Source organism: Ursus americanus, chromosome 7 (genome assembly GCF_024610735.1).
Source record: "Ursus americanus isolate L20-20 chromosome 7, mUrsAme1.1.p, whole genome shotgun sequence".
NCBI classification, from domain to species: Eukaryota; Metazoa; Chordata; class Mammalia; order Carnivora; family Ursidae; genus Ursus; species Ursus americanus.
Window position 1 is genome coordinate 2,195,846 of NC_142133.1, and position 23,410 is coordinate 2,219,255.

General features: G+C 37.6%; 1 protein-coding gene across 14 annotated transcripts in view; it reads right to left on the reverse strand.

The window, feature by feature from the left end:
* Positions 1-23,410, reverse strand: part of CCDC138 (coiled-coil domain containing 138) — a 188,832-nt gene that overhangs the window by 55,428 nt on the left and 109,994 nt on the right. For all 14 annotated transcript variants that reach the window (XM_045771603.2, XM_087863224.1, XM_045771604.2 and 11 more), the window contains one exon: positions 17,296-17,488. In XM_045771603.2, the coding sequence (XP_045627559.2) occupies positions 17,296-17,488 (193 nt within the window). The remainder of the gene's footprint in view (positions 1-17,295; positions 17,489-23,410) is intronic.

Sequence of the window (23,410 nt, forward strand, 5' to 3'; positions counted from 1 at the left end):
CTTTCTGATAGCTGAGTAATATTCCATTGTATATATGGACCACAACTTCTTAATCCAGTCATCTGTTGAAGGGCATCTCGGCTCCTTCCACGATTTAGCTATTGTGGACATTGCTGCTATGAACACTGGGGTGCATATGGCCCTTCTCTTCACTACGTCTGCTAAGTGAAATAAGTCAAGCAGAGAAAGACAACTATCATATGATTTCTCTCATCTATGGAACATAAGAACTAGAATGATCAGTAGGGGAAGAAAGGGATAAAGAAAGGGGGGGTAATCAGAAGGGGGAATGAAACATGAGAGACTATGGACTATGAGAAACAAACTGAGGGCTACAGTGGGGGAATGGGATAGACCGGTGATGGGTAGTAAGGAGGGCACATATTGCATGGTGCACTGGGTGTTATACACAACTAATGAATCATCGAGCCTTACATCGAAAACCGGGGATGTACTGTATGGTGACTAACATAATAAAAAATTATTATAAATAAAAAAAAAAAAAAGAAAGAAACCTATCTTTATTTAGCACTCAGTAGAATACTATAGATGAATCCTGAACTCAATTCTTCACAGATACAAAAGTTTTTATCACAGTGCCACCTACTGTATTTGGCGTAGATTACTTCGCTTCTCATCAATACATCATCTGAGATTAAATAGGTTAAATGCTACATGATACAGCAAATCTGTGAACTTAAAAAATTGTCCTTTATTAATTTGGGGAGGGGGAGATGGTATTTGGTGATTTTATTTTTAAGTTGTCTTACTTTTTAGAGAGAAGTAAAAAAATTATATCATTATTTTAATTTCCCTAATAGTGAAGACTTTCTAAAATCAATACCAATTTAACTTCTAAGAGAATATTTTAAGAAATTTTAGTTATCAATTGTACCAAAACTGGTTGTTGTTTTAAGCAACAAGTGTTTGTGGTTTATTATAAAGCAATACAAATCTAACGCAGTCTAACAGACCTCAATTCTGATCTCAGGTAAAACCAACTCTTAGAAGTTAAAAAATAATGCTTATGATAATGCTAGCAGCTAGCGCTTACTATATGCCACACTCTTTGCTAAAACCTTCACATTAGTTCTCATTTGATCTTCAAAAAAATTGTGGTGAAACACAGAAAAGAAGGGACCTGCCCAATGTCACATAGCTAGTGATGCGACTGAGACTCATCCTTAGTTATCTGACTGCGAAACTGAAGTTCTTAATCCTACCATTGTTCCTGTTATCTGAGAATGGCAATAATTCCTACATTTCTTTATTCTTTAGGCTTGAAGTATAAATAAGTACATAATTTACAAAAATATATATCTCATAAGTTGGGGGCCAAGTGTTAAGAGAGGCACGACAACAAAACTAGCTCCGATGCACACAACTAAAAAGGACAGAGTATCTTTAATTAGAAATTTGTCCCTAAAACAATACTATCAGGTAAGATTCTTACCTTTCAGTTCTCATATCTTTACATAGATCAAACTAGTATGTACATACTGAAGGTTTTATTAATTAAAATGTTTTCACATTGACGACCACATCTACATACTTAAAATTGTTAATGACATATAACATTCCACAGTCCTCATGATGATACTGTTAAAGACCTGATTATTTAGGGTCAAGAAAAGATCTGAGTCCCTTACAAATGCCTGACTCTCAGTTTGCTCTTCCGTAAAAATGACACCACCATCTACCTTATAAGGTTACTATGGGGAATAAATTTTTAAAAACCAAATGAATTATCAGAAAAATGCCAACAACACTGCAAGAACTTATTTCCTTCACTATTCCAATTGCAGGTTTGTCGATTATTTATCCTTTATCATTATTAGACGACACAATAAATCTTATTAAAGGTTATGATACATTTTGGTGGCTCCTGTAAGCAGAATGCACTTCAAAAATGGTAAGCTACAATCAAAATTGTACCTGTTTTGATTCTTAACTATAGAGAACAAAGAGACGGTTACCAGAGGGGAGGTGGGTGGGGACAGAGTGAAACAGGTGATGGGGATTAAGGAGTGCACTTGTCAAGATGAGCACTGGGTGATGTATGGAAGTGCTGAATCACTCTACTGTATACCTGAAAGTAATATAACACTGTATGTTAACTAATGGAATTTAAATTAAAGCTTTAAAAAAACCGCACATTTCTCAAGACAGTTTTGGTAAATATTAATCTTATAAGTGAACTGTTTTATAATTTGAAATACTGCATATTGAAATATTGTAATTTGAAATTACACACATTTTATCAATAAAGACTTTTGGTTGGCATTACAGTCAATCATTTTATTTTGTGAGTATAATGGATACAAGGTTATATCTTACAGTTAAATTTTATTTCAGGGAATCAGTGCAGCACAGTCACTAAGAGTGCAGACTTAACCTCTCCATGCCTCTATTTCCTCATTTACAAAATTGAGATGTTGATAATACTGACATCTCATAACCTTGTTGTAAGGATTCAATGAGTTAGTACATGTAAAGAGCTTAGCCCATAACACAGGAAGTGCTATGTAAGTATTTATTATTATTTCTTTCATTATCTCAGGAGTACATGCTCTTAGGAAGTCACAAAATAAGGTCAGGAGGGTGGGCTCTAGAGATGAGCTGAACCAGACTCTCTCAAATACTGGCTTGACATAATTATCTAACCTCTATAAACTAATAACACTAATATGGGAATAATAATATTCAGAGAAAACCAATAAAGGACTTAGCATTACACTGTCAAAATCACACCAAGTATTATTATCTTTTTGAACAACCTATTTGCACTATCCTCAATGGAAACCAAATATTATATATATTTGGGTTATTAAATATTTAATATTATGTATATTACCTAATACATTAATCTAACTTCTATTTACTTTTTATACTAAATTTATCAATCTTATAATGGATAACTTTCTTTTATAATAGGAAATATCTTACCAAACTTAAAACAAGTCTCTTATTCTGATTTAAAACTTTTTCTTATGTGTAAATTTTTTAGTTCTCCTAAATTTGCCGCAGCACATAAGACAGTGTGTCTTTGGGGAGAGAAAAAAAGATGGTGGAGGAGTAGGGGGTCTTTTTTCAGCTGGTCCCTGAATTGAGCTGGATATCTCCCAGATCATCCCGAACACCCACGAAATCAGCCTGAGACGTAGGAAGATACATCTGGATCTCTACAAATGAACATCTCCGGCGCTGAGTACTGAGGTACGAAGTGGGGAGCTGTTAATCTGCACACAGATATTGGAAAATAAATGGAATGGGGAGGGAGCCGACGTGCTTGGGCGCTGGGAAGTAGTAGCCATTTGCACTGGGGAGCGGGCCAGACTCGAGGACCGGTAGCCGCCGAGAAACCAGACTGAAACCAGGAGCTCACAGGAGCTCGGGAGTGCGTGCAACCAGACTGAAAGCCGGAGCTCTGGAGTGGGCAGCCGAACTAGACTGAAACCAGGAGCTCAGGAGTGCACACGCGACCAGACTGAAAACCAGAGCTCCAGAGCGCTCACTCGAACCACCCTGAAACAGGGAGCTCGGGAGCGCACACGGGAACTGGGGCAGCTGGCGGTATTAGAAGCACAAAGGACAGAGACGTGCCGGCCCTGGGAGTGAGGACTGGGAGATCGGCTGTGGGGCACGCAACACGGGATGCTGCAGGGTTTTTAGCAGCACCGACAGAAACAGAGTTAAGTGGCCAGGAAATCTCAGTGAGGAGCAGACTGCGATCTCTCTGTTCTGAGACAGAGGCTTGGATACGGCCACTGTGCTCTAACTCTAAGAGTCACAGAAAACCGCCAGGGAAAGACGCCAGAGAACAAAAGCCTGGAAATACTGGTTTGCATTGTGCCCATCCCCACCCCCTCTCACAGGGGACGGGGCAACTCTACCCAAACAGGGTTGCCTGAGTATCAGCGCGGCAGGCCTTCCCCAGAAGGCAGGCTGAAAAAACAGGAAGCCCACATCCCTAAGTTCCCTATAAAACAAGTGCACCTTGCTTGGGTCCTGGTCAATAATTTGGGCTCTGCACATCCCCCTAACCACTCCTCATCAGAATGAGAAGGAGAAGGAATCCCCAAAAAAGGAAAGAAACAGAGACTGTGCCCTTTGCCACAGAACTAATGGATATGGATATAACCAAACTGTCAGAAATGGAGTTCAGGGTAACAATGGTCAAGATGATGTGTAGGCTTGAAAAAATATTAATGAAAATATTAACGAGAATATAGAATCTCTAAGGGCGGAAATGAGAGCAAATCTGGCAGAAATTAAAAATGCTATGAATCAAATGCAGTCAAAACTGAATGCTCTGAGGGCCAGGAAAAATGAGGCAGAAGAACGAATTAGTGAGTTGGAAGACTCGGGATGATAGAAAAGAAGAAAAAAATGGAAACTTGGCTTAAAAAAATCCAATCCCAAGAATGTAGATCATGGGAGATTACTGACTCAATGAAACATTCCAAAGTCAGAACACTGGGATCCCCAACAGGGTTTTGAAAGAGAGAGGTCTAGAAGAGATATTTGAACAAATTGTAGCTGAGAACATCCCTAATCTGGCGAAGGAAACGTGCATTCATGGTCAAGAGGCAGAGACCCCTCCCCAAGATCACTAAGAACAGACGAACACCATGTCACATAATAGTACAATTTGCTAATATTAGATCCAAGGATAAAATCTTGAAAGCGGCAAGGGGAAAAGAATCCTCATCTACAGAGGAAGGAATATCAGAATAATGTCAGACCTGTCTACAGAGACCTGACAAACCAGAAAAAGCTGGCAAGACATATTCAGAGCACTAAGTGAGAAGAACATGCAGCCAAGGATTCTTCATCCAGCAAGGCTGTCATTCAGAATGGCTGGAGAGACAAGGACCTTCCAAGAGGTGCAGAAACTGAAAGAATATGTGACCACTAATCCAGCCCTACAAGAAATATTAAAGGGGGGGGGTTGTATGAAAGTAAAAAGACGCCAAGAGTGATCCAGAACAGAAATTTACAGTCTATAGAAACAAAGACTTCACAGGCAGCATGATATCATTAAAATCATATCTCTCAATAATCACTCTCAATGTGAAGGGCCTAAATGCTACCATAAAATGCCGCAGGGTTGCAGATTGGATAAAAAGACATGACCCATCCATTTGTTGTCTACAAGAGACTCATTTTGAACCTAAGGATATATCCAGACTGAAAGTGAAGGGATGGAAAACCATTTTTCATGCCAGTGGACCTCAGAAGAAAGCTGGGGTAGCAATTCTCATATCAGACAGATAAGATTTTAAACGAAAGACTGCAGTTAGAGATACAAAAGGACATTATATTATTCTTAAAGGATATATCCAACAAGTGGATATAACAATAATAAATATCTATGCCCCCAACAGGGGAGCAGCTAGACACACAAGCCAACTCTTAACCAGAATCAAGAAACATATAGATAATAATACGTTAATAGTAGGGGACCGCAACACTCCGCTCTCAGCTATAGATCATCTAAGCAGAAAGTCAACAAAGAAACAAGAACTTTGAATGACATACTGGACCAGATGGACCTCATAGATATATACAGAACACTACAACCCAGAACAACAGAATACTCATTCTTTTCGAATGCACATGGAACTTCCTCCAGAATAGAGCATACACTGGGTCACAAAATAGGTCTCAACTGATACCAAAAGTCTGAGATTATTCCCTGCATTTTCTCAGACCACAATGCTTTGAAACAAGGAAAAGTTTGGAAGAAACTCAAACACTTGGAACCCAAGAACCATCCTGCTTAAGAATGATTGGGTAAACCAGGGAATTAAAGAAGAACTTAAGCAATTTATGGAAACCAATGAGAATGAAAACACATCAGTCCAAACCTATGGGACACTGCAAAGGCGGTCCTATTGGGAAACTACATAGCCAGCCAAGCCTCACTCAAAAGAATAGAAAAATCTAAAATGCAGTTTTTATAATCTCACCTTAGGAAGCTGGAGCTGGAAGAGAAGAACAGGCCTAACCCACAAATGAGAAGGCAGGTGATCAAGATTAGAGCAGAGATCAATGAATTAGAAACCAGGAGCACAGTAGAGCAGATCAACAAAACTAGAAGTTGGTTCTTTGAAAGATTTAATAAGATCCATAAGCCACTGGTCACACTTATTCAAAAGAATAAAGGACCCAAATTAATAAAATTATGAATGAAAGGGGAGAGATCACGACTAACACCAAGGAAACAGAAACAATCATTAGAAACTATTATCAACAATGATATGCCAATAAATTAAACAACCTGGAAGTAATGGATGCCCTCCTGGAAACCTATAAACTACCAAGACTGAAACAGGAAGAAACTGATTGTTTAAACAGATCGATTAATTATGAAGAGATTGAAGCAGTGATCAAAGATCTCCCAAAAACAAGAGTCCAGCGCCTGACGGATTCCCCGGGGAATTCTACCAAACATTCAAAGAAGAAATAATACCTATTTTCCTGAAGCTGTTTCAAAAAATAGAAACAGAAGGAAAACAACCAAACTCATTCTATGAGGCCAGTATTACCTTGATCCCCAAACCAGGCAAAGACCCCGCCAAAAAGGAGAATTACAGACCGTTATCCCTGATGAATACGGATGCCAAAATTGTCAACAAGATCCTATCTAATAGGATACAACAGTACATGAAAAGGATTATCCATCACGACCAAGTGGGATTCATCCCTGGGCTGCAAGCGTAGTTCAACATTCGCAAATCGATCAGTGTGATAGATCACATTAATAAGAGAAAAGAACCATATGATCCTCTCAACTGATGCAGAAAAACCATTTGACAAAATACAGCATTCTTTCCTGATTAAAACCTCTCAGAGTGTAGGGATAGAGGGTACATTCCTCAATTTCATAAAAACCATCTACGAAAAGCCCACAGTGAATATCATTCTTAATAGGGAAAAGCTGAGAGCCTTTCCCTTAAGATGAGGAACAGGACAAAGATGGCCACTCTCACCATTATTATTCAACATAGTACTAGTAGTCCTTGCAATAGCAATCAGACAACAAAAAAGAATAAAAGGTATTCAAATTCAAACTCTCTCTCTTTGCAGATGACATGACACTTGATATGGAAAACCCAAAAGACTCCACAACAAAATTACTAGAACTCATACAACAATTCACTAATGTGGCAGGATACAAAGTCAATGCACAGAAATCAGTTGCATTTCTGTACACTAACAATGAGACGGAAGAAAGAGAAACCAGGGAATCGATTCCATTTACAAAAGCACCAAGAACCATAAGATATCTTGGAATAAACTGAACCAGTGAGGTAAAGGATCTATATTCTAGAAACTACAGAACACTGATGAAAGAAATTGAAGAAGACACCAAAAGATGGAAAAACATTCCACGCTCATGGATCAGAAGAATTAACATATTTAAAATGTCTATGCTACCCAGAGCAATCTACACTTTCAACACCATCCCGATCAAAATACCAATGACAATTTTCAAAGTCCTGGAACAAAGAATCCTAGGTTTTGTGTGGAACCAGGAAAGACCCCGAATCGCCAAGGAAATGTTAGAAAACAAAAACAAAGCCCCCCGGGGGCATCACATTGCCTGCTTTCAAGCTACATTACAGAGATGTGATCACCAAGATAGCATGATACTGGCAAAAACCAGACACATAGACCATTGGAACAGAATAGAGAACCCAGAAATGGATCCTCGGCTCTATGGTCAACTAATCTTTGATAAAGCAGGAAAAAATATCCAGTGGAAAAAAAGAGTCTCTTCAATAAATGGTGCTGGGAAAATTGGACAGCTACATGCAAAAGAATGAAACTTGACCACTCTCTCACACCATACACAAAGATAAACTCTAAATGGATCCAAGACCTCGATGTGAGACAGGAATCTATCAAAATCCTAGAGGAGAACATAGGCTGTAACATCTTCGACATCGGCCACAGCAACTTTTTTTTATGACACGTCTCTAAAGGCAAGGGAAACAAAAGAAAAAATGAACTTGTGGGACTTCATCAAGATAAAAAGTTTCTGCACAGCAAAGGAAACAGTTACCAAAACAAAGAGGCAACCCACAGAATGGGAGAAGATATTTGCAAATGAAACTACAGATAAAAGGCTGGTATCCAAGATCTACAAAGAACTTCTCAAATTCAATACGCGAGAAAGAAATAATCAAATCAAAAAATGGGCAGAAGATATGAACAGATACTTTTCCAGTGAAGACATACAAATGGCTAACAGACACATGAAAAAATGTTCAAAATCATTAGCCATCAGGGAAATTCAAATCAAAACCACGCTGAGATACCACCTTACGCCAGTTAGAATGGCAAAAATGGACAAGGCAAGAAACAACAAATGTTGGAGAGGATGTGGAGAAAGGATCGATCTCTCTTACACTGTTGGTGGGAATGCAAGTGTCTACAACCACTCTGGAAAACAGTGTGGAGGTCCCTCAAAAAGTTAAAAATAGAGCTGCCCTATGACCCAGCAATTGCACTACTGGGTATTTACCCCAACGATACAGATGTAGTAAGAGAAGGGCCATATGCACCCCAATGTTTACAGCAGCATTGTCCACAATAGCTAAATCGTGGAAGGAGCCGAGATGCCCTTCAACAGATGAATGCATGAAGAAGGAATGGAATATTACTCAGCTGTCAGAAAGAACGATTACCCAACATTTCCAGCACATGGAGGGCACTGGAGGAGATAATGCTAAGTGAAGTAAGTCAAGCAGAGAAAGACAATTATCATATGGTTTCACTCATTTATGGAACATAAGAAGTAGGAAGATCGGTAGGAGAAGAAAGGGAAGAAGAAGGGGGGGTAAACAGAAGGGGGAATGAACCATGTGAGACTATGGACTCTGGGAAACAAACTGAGAGCTTCAGAGGTGAAGGGGGTGGGGGAATGGGATAGGCCGGTGATGGATATTAAGGAGGGCATGTATTGCGTGGAGCACTGGGTGTTATACACAAACAATGAATCATGGAAGAGTATATCAAAAACTAATGATGTGCTGTATGGTGACTAACATAATAAAAAATTTAAAAAAAAATAAAGTGTATCTTCTATTTTTCTCTATACTTATCACCGTTTTTCCTAACTATATTTAGTACATATCTTTTTCCTTTTCTGGTTCTTTTACTTGGCTTACTTTGCTCTACCCCAAGATTATATAAGCTGAGATCCACCAGCTGCCTTTCATCCCTCAGCTTACTGATCGTCTATAGCACCCGACAATGAAGGCAGAAAACACAAGGTCAGGAAGGAATCAGTTCATCAGCTCTAGAATTTGATACCAATATGAATTTCACTGTTTAACCACTCACCTTTTTAACATTAATTTTCTCTCCCTCAAAGTTTTCCTCAGGGTAATACGAACCTTCATAAGGTATTTCAATGGCACTTCATAAACTGTAAGATAGCATTTCCCAAATTGTTCTCCTCAGAAAACTAGTGCTATATATCACTCTTCTGAAAAGGATTTGGAAGTTAAGTAAGTTTGGGAAATGTTGCATATGGTGTATTCTAGTTTTATAGATTCATAAAGTCCACTAGTAATGAAATTAAAGTACTGGCGTTATTAAACTTTACTTACTCTCAAATTTCTCAAACATTTTAAACTAAAGACCACAACAGTGAATTGAATGAAAACTAATCACAGATGTGTTTGTCAATTAAATGGCAAACTAGGGATGGTTTTACAACTTTAGAGAACCATATTTTTGCTTTATGTGCTTTGTTAACCAAAATTAGGAGAGGATCATGGGTGGTAATTTTTATACACCGTAAGGCAATATGTAGCTTATTTTAAACGCATTTTAGTATTTTAAAAATCTATTGCTTAGATCTTTAATAACATACCTGACTTATTTCAGTTAATCATACTCATTCTACCTGTTTGGTAATGATTTAACTAATTTTTAAATTTTGATTCCACCTCTCAAAGTTTGTCTGTGGTCAAATTAGACCTAACAGATTATTTTCTTTTTTAAAAGATTTATTTATATATTTTTAGAGAGAGAGTGAGAAAGCAGGGCGAGGGGCAGAGAGAGAGGGAAAATCTCAGACTCCCCGCTGAGCACGGAGCCCAATGCAGGGCTCTATCTCATGACCCTGATATCATGACCTGAGATGAAACCAAGAGTCGGACACTCAACCGACTGAGCCACCCAGGTGCCCCTAGACCTAAGAGATTATTTTCAACCACCAATTTATACACAAGTACCTCTGGAATCTCCTATAGGGTTTTTTAAAAAATAGTTGTAAGATATATTTCTAAATGAATTCTGAGTGGTTTCTCAGTTATTTCTTTTAAAAACTTTTAAAACCATTTCACAATCAGAAAAAAACACCTAAACAAATAATTTTTCAAATTACAGGAAGAGCATCAATTGTGTATTCACGTATTTAGACGAAGGATAATAAACTTACAGGTTTCTTAGAGTTTCTTAAAATAAATTGGAAATTTAGTCTAATTTTTCAACTTCCATTTTATATACTAAAATTATGACTATACTTAAGAATATACACACTTTTCAGAAGTTATTTACTTCAGAAGTTATTTGCTTAGAAATTGGGCAAAATTCATAACAAAAACAAACAAGACAGCTATGAAGTGACTAGGATGGGCAAGAGGTATCATAATGTGAATTCTGGTTAGAAATTGTGTTTATTACCAATTATCACAGAGAGCTTAAAAATTTACTACATATTGTCAGTACAGAATGAATTGCAAACATACTATTAACTGAAAACAGTTAAGTTACAGAAAAACATGGTATGATAAGGGCACCTGAGTGGCTCAGTCATCAAGCATCTGACTCTTGATTTCGGCTCAGGTCATGATCTCAGGGTGGTGAGATGGAGCCCTGTGTCAGGCTCTGAGGTCAGCAGGGAGTCTGCTTGAGATTCTTCCTCTCCCTGTGTACCCCTCCCCCCGCTTGCGCTCTCTGTCTCTAAAATAAATCTTTATAAAAAAAATCTTACGTATGATTCATACGTTTTTAAAAGAAGATAAATCAAAAGTAATGTTGTGCTTTTAGAGGTTGATATAACACCATTTGAGGAGCAGCTGTGAGCCCACCACATGTTTTCCTGTTGAATAACTCACTGGTCTTCTTGGATGCCATGCTCTTCCACAATTCTAAACTTTGGCTCATACTTTTCCTTCAGGAATAGCCTTCTTTATTTTCCGCCTATGAAATCCTACACACTCCTGACAGTACAGCTCAAATGCTAACTCCTTTATACTAAATCCTCTCCTGATCCCCTAAATCATACCACCAGAACTAATTTATCATCTCTCTTTAACCAGAAGCACATTATTTAAACTTCTGTGTGGATAATTGTAAGATGAACAGAAAGAAATATTTACAATCTACTTACCCACCAGACTCTAAGGACTTTGAAAGCAGGTACTGTCTTTTTTTTTTTTTTTAAGATTTTATTTATTTATTTGACAGAGAGAGACAGCCGGCAAGAGAGGGAACACAAGCAGGGGGAGTGGGAGAGGAAGAAGCAGGCTCCTAGCAGAGGAGCCTGATGTGGTGCTCGATCCCAGAACGCTGGGATCACACCCTGAGCCGAAGGCAGATGCTTAACGACTGTGCCACCCAGACGCCCCTGAAAGCAGGTACTGTCTTATAATTCTTTCTACTTTCTTAAAAAAGTGACTTGCACAGGAAGCAACCAAATTCACTAATTCAATATGTATATATGAAATGCAAATTGTGTCATTTCTGGACTTACTATTCCTATTGCCCTATTTTGATGTTTTAAAATTACTCATTATTATATATCATGATTGTTCTATTTTAACTTTAAAATTGTATTTCTTTTATTTTTTAAACTAAAATACAGTTGACTATAATGTTACAATAGTTTCAGGAGTACAAAACAGTTATTTGACATTTAAATATACTACAAAATGCTCAAGACAATACATCTAGATACCATCTGTCATCATACAAGGTTATTACAATATTACGGACTGTATTCCCTATGCTGTACTTTACATCTGACTTCATTCATTCATTCATTCAAAGTAGGCTCCACACCCAGGCCTAGCGTGTGTGTGACTTGACTCATGACCCTGAGATCAAGACCTGACCTAAGATCAAGAGTCAGTTACTTAACCGACTGAGTGACTCAGGTGCCCTAGATTTGTTTTTTTATGGCTGAGTGACACTCCTTTGTGTGTGTATGTGTGTGTGTGTGTGTGTGTGTGTATGCACCACATCTTCTTCTTTATCCATTCATGTAACAATGGACACTTAATTCCTTATCTTGGTTACTGTAAATAATGCTGCAGTGAGTAAACAAAAGGGGTGCGTATATATTTTCAAACTACTGTTTTTGTTTTTTCAGGTAAATACCTAGTAGTGGAATTACTGGATCATATAGTAATTCTATTTTTAATTTTTTGAGGAACCTCCATACTGTTTCCCACAGTGGCTACAGCAATTTACATTATACCAATAGCATACCAGGCTTGCCTTTTCTCCACATCCTTGCCAAACTTACTATTTCTTGTTTTTTTGGTAACAGACATTTTGACTGGTGTGAGGTGTTATCTCATTATGGTTTTGATTTGCATTTCCCTGATGATTAGTGATGCTGACCACTTCTATGTCTTCTTTGGAGAAATGTCTGTTCACGTTCCCGGCCCACTTTCTAATCAGATTTTCTTTTCAGTGTTGAGCTGTATTAAGTCCTGTATTTATTTTAGAAATTAATCCCTTATCAGATATATCACTTGCAAATATCTTCTCTAATTCAGTACGTTTTCTTTTTATTCTATGGATGTTTTCCTTCATTGCGCAAAGGCTTTTTAGTTTGGTGTAGTCTCAATTGTTCATTTTTGCTTTTGCTGCCTCTCTCTTCTCCTCCTGAACACCTATAATGCAATTATTAGTATGCTTAATGTTGTCCTAGAGGCCCCTTATATCACTTTTTTATAATCTTTTTCTCTTTTTGCCGTTCAGCTTGGATGATTTCCACTACCCTGTCTTCCTGACTGCTGAGCTGTTCCGCATCCTCTGATCTGTGGTTGACTCCTCTAGTGTTTCTCCTCCTAAGTTAAGGAATCATCTTTATGATCATTACTTTGAATTGTTATCAGGTAGGCTATCTCTGTTTTGTTTAGATCTTTTTCTGAGGTTTTTGTCTTGTTCTTTCATTTGGAACATACTCCTCTGTCTCCTCATTTTGTCTGACCTTCTGTGTTTCTATGTATTAGGTAAGTCAGTACATCTCCTGGTCAGTAGTGGCCTTATGTAGAAAACATCCTGTGGGGTCCAGAATCACAATGCGCCCTGGTCAACAGAACCCAACCCTCAAGGGGTGTTCCCTTGTGGGCTACATACACATTCCTATTGTGACTGGGCTGCAACTGCTGTGCCAACTGGTGGGCTGAGGTGACTGCTGGACCAGCTGCCTCCAATGCCCAGCCACGACTACTATGGGTGCACTGGTGGGAGAGTCTGGCCCTGGCACAGCTGAACGAGAGGCCCAGCTACAACTGCTGCAGCTGTGCTGGTTGGTGGGGGTCAATCACCAGTGTGAAGGCTGTTGATGCCTATCTTTGACTGTTACAGGCATGCTGGACAGTGGGAGGTGCTTTAAAAATGTGCCTGCCAGGGCAAGTGCCTTGGGGAAGGTATGTCCACAGGGGAATGCTAATATAGGGCAAGCAGTGTCATCAAGGTAGATGGAGAGCGTCAACTGGCATGGCAGCATCGTGCCAGCTAGGCTGAGGAGGGCAAGAAAAATTACACCTGTCAGCACTCTGCTCCTAGAGAAAGTTCCTACAGATCCCTACCCCTCCAGCACATGCCCTAAAATTAGTCAATAAATCTCCTTCACTTATGGCTCAGGTGCTTTTCAAACCGCTGCCCTGTGCTGTCTTGAGTGAGACTGTGTATGAACCCTTTAGAGCAGAGTCTCCCATTTTCCTCTAGTCCTCCCAGAGTTATGGCCTGCTATTCTTCAAAGCCAGACATTATGTGGGCTTGTCTTCCCAGTGCAGATCTGTGGAGTGAGGGTTCACAATGTAGGGTCTGAACCCCTCAGGCAGGTCTCTGCACCTGTGATTTCCTTCCTGATTCTCGATTACCACACCACGTGTTAGGTTCGTAACCAGACCATGTCTCTTCCCCTCCTACCCTTCATGATGTGGCTTTTTCCTTTTATCTTTAGCTGTAGAATAGCTGTTCTCCTAGCCTTCAGGTCATCTGCAGAAAGAGCTGCTCTATATGTAGTTCCATAGATTTGCTGTATCCATGGGAGGAAGTGAGGTCAGGATCTTTCTCATCTGCCTTCTTCTTTGACTCTATCAGAGTTGCTTTAAAATCTGCTAAGGTAAGCCACTACCCATGTTGCTATTTTACTTGTTTTAAATTATTACATTCATTGCAAGTATTATTTCAAACTTTCCGACCACTTTCTCAACTTACACACACTATACTTGAATTTTCATTGGTATTGTTACACTAAGTCACTTGGAGTATCTTATAATTTTTAATATATATGTTAGGAAGAATAAAAGTCCTTTATTTCTGGGGTGCCTGGGTAGCTCTGGTGGTTAAGCACCTGACTCTTGATTTCAGCTCAGGTCATGATCTCAGGGTTGTGAGATCAAGCCTTGCATCAGGCTCTGTGCTAGGCGTGGAGCCTGCTTGAGAGTCTCTCTCTCCCTCTGCCCCTACCCCACCCTAAAAGAAAAAATCCTTTATTTCTGCCATTTAACGTCGGCAATAATCTTTATTATTTTTTTAAGATTATTTTTTTATTCATTTGAGTGGGAAAGATCGAGAGAAAGAGAACATGAACAGGGGCAGGGGGAGGGGCAGAGGGAGAAGCAGGCTCCCCACTGAGCAGGGAGCCCAATGCAGGGCTTGATCCCAGGACCCTGGGATCGTGACCTGAGCTGAAGGCAGACACTTAACCAACTGAGCCACCCAGGCACCCAGCAATAGTGTTTATTACCCTGTCCACTCATCTATTATTTACCTGTATCTTTTTTTAAAGATTTATCTATACATCAAAAACCAGGATGTACTATATGGTGACTAACATAATATAATAAAAAATATTATTATAATTTTAAAAAAGATTTATTTATTTTTAGAGAGAGAAAGAGAGAGAGTGTGTGCGGGAATGCAAGTCGGGGAGGGGCAGAGGGAGAAGGAGAATCTCAAGCAGACTCCCTGCGGGGAGTGGAGCCCTATTTAGGGCTCAATCCCACAACCCTGGAATCGTGACCTGAACCAAAACCAAGAGTCAGATGCTCAACTGACTGAGCCACACAGTGTCACACCCACATCTTTATTTATACCCTATTATATCTCACAAAGGATGAAGTTTACAGATGCCAAATAAGATTTATATCCTAATTTTATACTTTTTTTTTATATTAACAAGATTTCTCCTTTTACATGTTATTGCTGTTTGTTAGTGATATTCATAGTGGTCATACTATACAGCCATAGACAGTCATAGATGGTAATGGTAGTATTGAAAGTCAATAGACTTTATGAATTTTGTTTGAAGCTCACTTTCTGAAACACAAATTCCATCAGACTGCTGTAAAAATACCAGAGACTGTGTAGCTTATACACAACAGGAATTTTACTGCTCACAGTTCTGGAGGTGGAGAAATCCAAGACAAAGTTGCCAGTATAGTCGCCAGTACGGTGAAGACCCACTTCCTGGTTCACAGCCTGAAACCTCTTTCTCACTGTGTCCTCACAAGGTGTAATGGCTAGAGATCTCAGTGGAGATTCTTTTATAAGGGCACTAATCCCATTCATAAGGGCTCCACTCTCACGATCTAAGGACCTCTTAAAGGCCCCAACTACTAGTACCATCATCTCTGGGGGTTAGCATTTCACCATATGAATCTTGTGGGGTCACAAATATTCAGAACACAGCACATTATATTCACTAAATTTCTTAGCTAGTTTCATTGAATGTCCTTGATTTATACAGAGTATCCACAAATGAGCAGTTTTCTGTATTCCTTTCTGATATTCATCTTTCTTTTTTTTTAATGGCTCATTGAAGATGGTCAGTATGTCCAATACTGTACTGCACAGAAGTGGTGACAGAGAGCACCTAATTCCCTCTCTTGTTTTATTTCTCTATGGCATTAGTTTTATCAGTAATGCATATTATATTTTACCAAATGATGTTATAATGCATGTTGGTATGTGGTGAACTTTATTTTGGACTAATAGACTCTTCTCATAAATGATGTTTCAAACAGTTACCACTCAAACTGTTTAACTATGAGGACCATAAACATAAGGAAAAAACTAAGGAGACAAGTTATAGTTTCGTTTTTTGTTATTGTTATTGTAAAATTCCATAATCAGGTGTAACTAAATAGTACACACTTCAGAGAAAGTAGTAAAATTAAATTATTGCCATTTTCCACTAAAAAAAATTCAACCAGACTGAGTTATATAATTTAACAAACAGGAATGATAAAAGATGGCATATTTAATGTTTCACTATATTGGTATATACTTTAACAAAAATCTTATTCAGTAATCCAAAAACATAACTCCTTAGAGCTGTATAGCAAAACTGTATTAAAAATGGTCAACTTTGATTGAAACATTATTTTTAATTCATTCATTTCTTTATTCACTATTATACATTAAGCACTATGCTAGTTGCAGGGAGATAATAGTAAACAAGGCAATATTTTTCTTCAGTCAACTTACAAACTAGTGTAGGGACTGACAAAATTTTTCTGTAAAGGGCCACATAATAATATAGGCTTCGAGGGGGCCATATAGTCTCTGTTGCCAACTACTCAGCTCTGTCGTAAGACAAAAACAGTTTATTAGACAATGAGTAAAAAATGAGCATACATGTTTATTAAATAAAACTTTATTTACAAAATAGGTGGTGGGCCAGATCTGGTCAATGGACTACATATGGGTTGCCAACACCTGCTCCAGTAAAAATTAATGAATTAGGAATTTCAATACTATACAGTAAATGCAATGATTGTGGGAAGCATAGGTTATTGTTGGAACATGATCAAGAGAATCAATATAGTCTTCCAGGAGAAGACAACAATCCAACTGACTACTCCACTTTCTCAAATTCATCAAATAAAAGTAGTTTATTGTAATGTGCCACCATTATAAAAATCTCATTCTAAAAATGGAAAACATTTGACTATGCAAGAATTACTTCATTATATATTATTCTCTTGTTTATGAAAAATTATGCCATAAGCACAAGTGAAAGCTTACCTTGAGTGACTGTTTTGAGAACAATTAAAGTTGATAAAAATCTCAATGGTAAATTGGAGCTCTTAAAGAAAGCAGCTGTCTTTGGTTTATTCTCCACTGAATATTCTAAAGAATTATCTTGAATTCCCTTAGTTACTACTCCTTTGAATATGTCTTCACCCAATCTCCTCAATGTTGATGTCATGGCTGAATGCTGTTAAAAATATGTACCATCTTAGTATATATATTTATGTCCATGATATATTTCAATTACTACAATCAAATACAGAAGCTAAAAATAAGTCAATTTTTTTCTAATTAAAAAATGGGTTGGAACTATGCAAGATTAAAAGGAAGTAATTTTATAATCAACTTTTTAAAATTATTTGACTTTTTCTAAAAGAAATGAGCAGTCAACAAGAATTAAGAAATTGGAAATGTAATTTTCTAAGAAAAAATAAGGAGAAGTGAGACAAGATTCAATTTGAAAATGTTTAAGAATATAAGATCATGATATGCTTCTGGCACAGAGAAATCAAAGGAACAGGAAAGCCGACACTATAGGTTCTTCACTCCTCCACCATTACTGACAAATGGTCTGTTGGTTATATCTTACAATGTCAGCTTGTAAAGTGATCATCTAGGGCCTCACTGCTTTACAGCTTACTATGATTATAACCAACACAGTGATTTTAGTAACTTTTAACAATAGTAGAACAACAAAAACACCGGGTTAGAATCATGGATAATTCTGGGGTGCCTGGGTGGCTCAGTTGGTTAAGCATCTGCCTTCTGCTCAGGTCATGATTCTGCGGTCCTGGGATCGAACCCCATATTGGGCTCCCAGCTCAGTGGGGAGTCTGCTTCTCCTTCTCCCTCTGCCCTTCTCCCTGCTTGTGTGCACTCTCTCTCAAATAAATAAAATCTTTTTTTAAAAGAGCCTGCTTGAAATTTTCTCTCACCCTCTGCCCCCCCACTCTTCTCAAAAACAATAATAATTAAAAAACTAAAATAAAATTAGATATATTGAGATTTAATGGGTATCAAAAGGCACAATGATTGGGTGGTGAGTGGCTTAACAAATGCAATCTAATTTAAATATTTGGTCAATAAACCTTACATCCAAAAAAGGAAGCCTCATACAAGATTGGCAGGAATATAAATTGGTATAGCCATTGTGGAAAACAGTATAGAGGTTTCTCAAAAATTAAAAAAGAAATACTATACGATCCAGTAATTCCACTATTAGTTATCTACTCAAAGAAACAAAAACATTAATTTGAAAAGATATATTCATTCCTATGTTTATTGCAGCATTATTTACCATAGCCAAGATATAGAAGCAACCTAAATGTCTATCAACAGGTGACTGGATAAGGCATGGTATGTATGTATGTGTGTATATATATATATATATATATACACACACATACATACATACATACATACAGTGGAATATTATCCAGCCAAAAAAAAAGATGAGATTTTGCCATTTGTGATAACAGGGATGAATCTAGAGGGTATTATGCTAAGTGAAATAAGTCAGACTGAGAAAGGCAAATACCATATGATTTCATTCATATATGGAATCTAAAACAAATGAATAAACAAAAAGCAGAATCAACCTTTAAATACAGAGAACAAACTGATGGTTGCCAGAGGGAAGGGGGGTGAGAAGAAGGGCAAGGTGGGTGAAGGGGAGAGGGAGATACAAGCTTCTAGTCATGGAAGGAATAAGTCACAGGAATAAAGGCACAGCACGGGGAATATAGTCAATGATATTATAATAGTGCTATATGGTGACATTTGGTACCTACACTTGTGATGAGCAAAACATAAGTACAGAAAAGTTGAATCAGTATGTTGTATACTCGAAATTAATGTAACACTGTGTGTCAACTACACTCAAATGAAAAAAAAATTAAGTTTTTAATATCATTAGGAAAAGATAATATATATGTGTTTTAAAACCTTGGTATAAAAATTGGAGAAAATATTAGAAATTCTAGAGGTTTCTTGATGCCTCATATTTCTCAGACTTGGAGCTGAAAAGGCTGGCAACCTGGAAAAAAGCTCCAGCATAAGTCTGCTCTCTCTAGCCAAAAGGCTAGGAAAAGAGCAACGTTGCAAGACAAAAAAACTTTTATTTTTTTATTTTATTTTTAGGGGGGAGGGGCAGAGGGAGAAGAGAATCTTAAGCAGGCTTCATGCCAAGCACAGAGCCTGATGTGGGGCTTGATCTCACAACGATGAGATCATCACCTGGGCCGAAATCAAGAGTCAGATACTTAACTGAGCCACTGAGGTGCCCCAGACAAAAAACTTTTAGACAAAACCACAATCCAACCAAATACCATAGAAAGATCTGTGGTCCAACATCCACCTAAATGAGCAAAATTCCAAGGACAGCCTACATTCTACCCTCAACCAGGCAGTAACAAGGTGTCCATGAAGGCAATGTGAGTGGTAGTTATGAGGCACTCCCATCCCTCCCAGTTAGGGAGGTACCAGTGGAGGCCTAGTGGAGAACCAGAACTCCCCTCCCCACCCCAGATATCAATAGAAGTCTGGCGGGGAACCTGGACATCTACTTAATTAGGGCAATAAAGAGAAGCCATCCTGTACTTCCTCTGCAAGTGCAGTATCAAAAGATAGTCAGATAAAACAGAGACCCAGAGCCTTATAATATCAAAATGTTCAGTTTTCAATAAAAAAAATCACTAATCACACAAAGAACCTGGAAGATCTCAAACTGAATGAAAATTAATAATTGCCAACACCAATGGCACAAAGATGTTAGAATTATCTGACATTTTAAAGCAGCCATGATAAAATTTAATTATGCATTTTTTAAAAATGTAAAATAGAAAATTTCATCAAAGAAATAGAAAGTCTTACCAAAGAAAATATAAAGAACCAAACAGAAATTTTAGAACTAAAAATACATTAACCAAAATTAAAAACAGATAGGTTCACTAGCTAATTGAATCCAACAGTACATTAAAAGGATTATTCACCACAATTGAGTGGGATTTATTTCTGGGCTGCAGGGGTGATTCAATATCTGCAAAACAATCAACATGATATATCACATTAATAAAAGAAATAAGAACCATATGATCCTCTCAATAGATGCAGAAAAAGCATTTGACAAAATACAGCATCCTGCCTTGATAAAAACCCTCAAGAAAGCAGGGATAGGAGGAATATACCTCAACATCATAAAGGCCATATACAAAAGACCCACAGCAAATATCATCTCAATAGGGAAAAACAGAGCTTTTCCCCTAAGGTCAGGAAGAGTAATGAAGGAATAGATCCCATTTACAATTGCACCTAAACAATAAGATACCAGGAATAAATCTAACCAAAGAGATAAAAGATCTATACTCTGAAAACTACAGAACGCTGGTGAAAGAAATTGAAGACAACACAAAGAAATGGAAAAACATTCCACGCTCATGGATTGGAAGAACAAATATTGTTAAAATGTCTATTCTACCCAAAGCAATCTACACATTCACAATGCAATCCCTATCAAAATAACACCAGTATTTTGCATAGACCTAGAAAAAACAATCCTAAAATTTGTATGGAACCAGAAAAAACCCCGAATAGCCTAAGCAATCCTGAAAAAGAAAACCAAAGTGGGAGGCATCACAGTCCCAGACTTCAAGCTCTATTACAAAGCTATAATCATCAGGATAGTATGGTACTGGCGCAGAAACAGACACACCAGTTAATTAAACAGAACAGAGAACCCAGAAATGGGCCCACAACTATATGGCCAACCAACCTTTGACAAAACAGGAAAGAATATCCAATGGAGAAAAGACAGTCTCTTCAACAAATGGTGTTGAGAAAGCTGGAGAGCCACATGCAGAAGAATGAAACTGGACCACTTTCTTATATCATACACGAAAATAAATTCAAAATGGATGAACGATCTAAATGTGAGACAGGAAACCATCAAAATCGTAGAGAACATAGGCAGCAATGGAATATTACTTGGCTAAATATTACAAAAAGAATGAAATCTTGTAACAAGGTGGATGGAACTAGAATGTATTATGCTAAGTGAAATAAGTCAAAATGGATGAACGATCTAAATGTGAGACAGGAAACCATCAAAATCATAGAGAACATAGGCAGCAATGGAATATTACTTGACTAAGTATTACAAGAAGAATGAAATCTTGTAACAAGGTGGATGGAACTAGAATGTATTATGCTAAGTGAAATAAGTCAAAATGGATGAACGATCTAAATGTGAGACAGGAAACCATCAAAATCGTAGAGAACATAGGCAGCAATGGAATATTACTTGGCTAAATATTACAAAAAGAATGAAATCTTGTAACAAGGTGGATGGAACTAGAATGTATTATGCTAAGTGAAATAAGTCAGTCAGAGAAAGACAGATATCACATGATTTCACTCATTTGTGTAATTTAAGAAACAAAACTGATGAACATAGGAGAAAGGAAGGAAAAATAAAATAAGATAAAAAGAGAGAGGAAGGCAAATCATAAGAGACTGTTAAAAGGACCGAGGGTTCCTGGAGGGTGGGGGGCGGGCTAAATGGCTGATAGCAATTAAAGAGGACACTTGTTGGGAGAGCACTGGGTGTTATATTTGAGTGATGAATTACTAAATTCTACTCCTGAAACCAATATTACACTATATATTTACTAACTTGAATTTAAATTAAAAAAGAAAAAATACACAAACAAAAAAAATGGATAGGCTCAAGAGCAGAATGGAGGACACAAGGAAATAACTGGTTAGCTGAATTTAAAACAACACAATTTACCCAATCTGAACACTGAAGTGGAAAAAAAAAATAGAGGGAAAAACAGAGATTCCAGGAACTGAGGAAGTATAACAAAAGATTTAGCAACCCTGTCAATCAGAATCCCAGAAGGAAAAGAAACATGAGGTGGGGCTGAAAAAATACTTAAAGAAATAATGGCTGACAACTTCCCAGAGTGGCTAAATAAATAAATCTAGAGACTGAAGAAGCTCACCAAACCCCAGAAAGGATAAGACCAAAGTGATCAACAAGATACATCATAACCAACTTACGAAACATTAAGAAAAAGAAAACAAAGGCAGTAACAGAGAAATTAACATATATAAAGCAAGCAATTCAATCAACAGTTGATTCCTTATCATAAACCATGAAAGTTGTCTAGAAGAAATTAGTACAACATTTTTCAAGTAGTATAAGAAAAGAACTATCATCTCAGAATCCTATACCCAGTGAAATTATCCTTTAGGAATAGAGAGGAAACTAGGACACTCGAAGATGAAGTGAAACTAAAACAGTTTGTCATCAGCAGACCTATTCTAAAACGCTGCTTAAAAGAAGTTCTCTATGATGAAATGAAACAGTAAAAGAAGGAACCCTGGACTATCTGGAAGGAAGGAAGAACTCAGTAAGCAGAATATGGGCAAATACAATAGACTTTCCTCCTCCTTCTGAGTTTTAAGTTTAACCGTTTATGCAAAAATTATAACACTGGGCAAAAAGGCAAGGTTTCTTTTTTTTTTTTTTTAAGATTTTATTTATTTGTCAGAGAGAGAGAGACAGAGAGAGCACAAGAAAGGGGAATGGCAGACAGAAGGAGAAGCAGGATCCCCGCTGAGTAAGGAGCCCAATGAAGGACTTTGATCCCGAGACCCTGGGATCATGACCTGAGCTAAAGGCAGCATCTTAACCATCTGAGCCACCCAGGCCTCCCCAAAGGCAGCGTTTCTATACTTCAGTTGAATTAGCAAAATGAAAACACCAGTAGACTGTGGTAAGTTATCTGTATACAATGTGATACCCAGAAGGACTAATAAAAAAACTATAAAAAGAAAAATACTCAAAACTATAAATAAACCACAACAGAGTTTTAAAAAAACGTTCAAGTAACCCATAGTAAAGCAGGGTAAAGGATAACCCAAAGAAATGAAAAAAATACACGAAAACAAATAGTAAACAAAAAATAAAATAATAAACTTAAGCCCTAACACATCAATAACTATATTAAATATAAATGGCCTAAATATACCAGTTAAAACACAGGACTTGATAAAGTTGTTAAAACACAGGACTTGATAAAGTTGATTAAAAAATAAAATCTAGCTA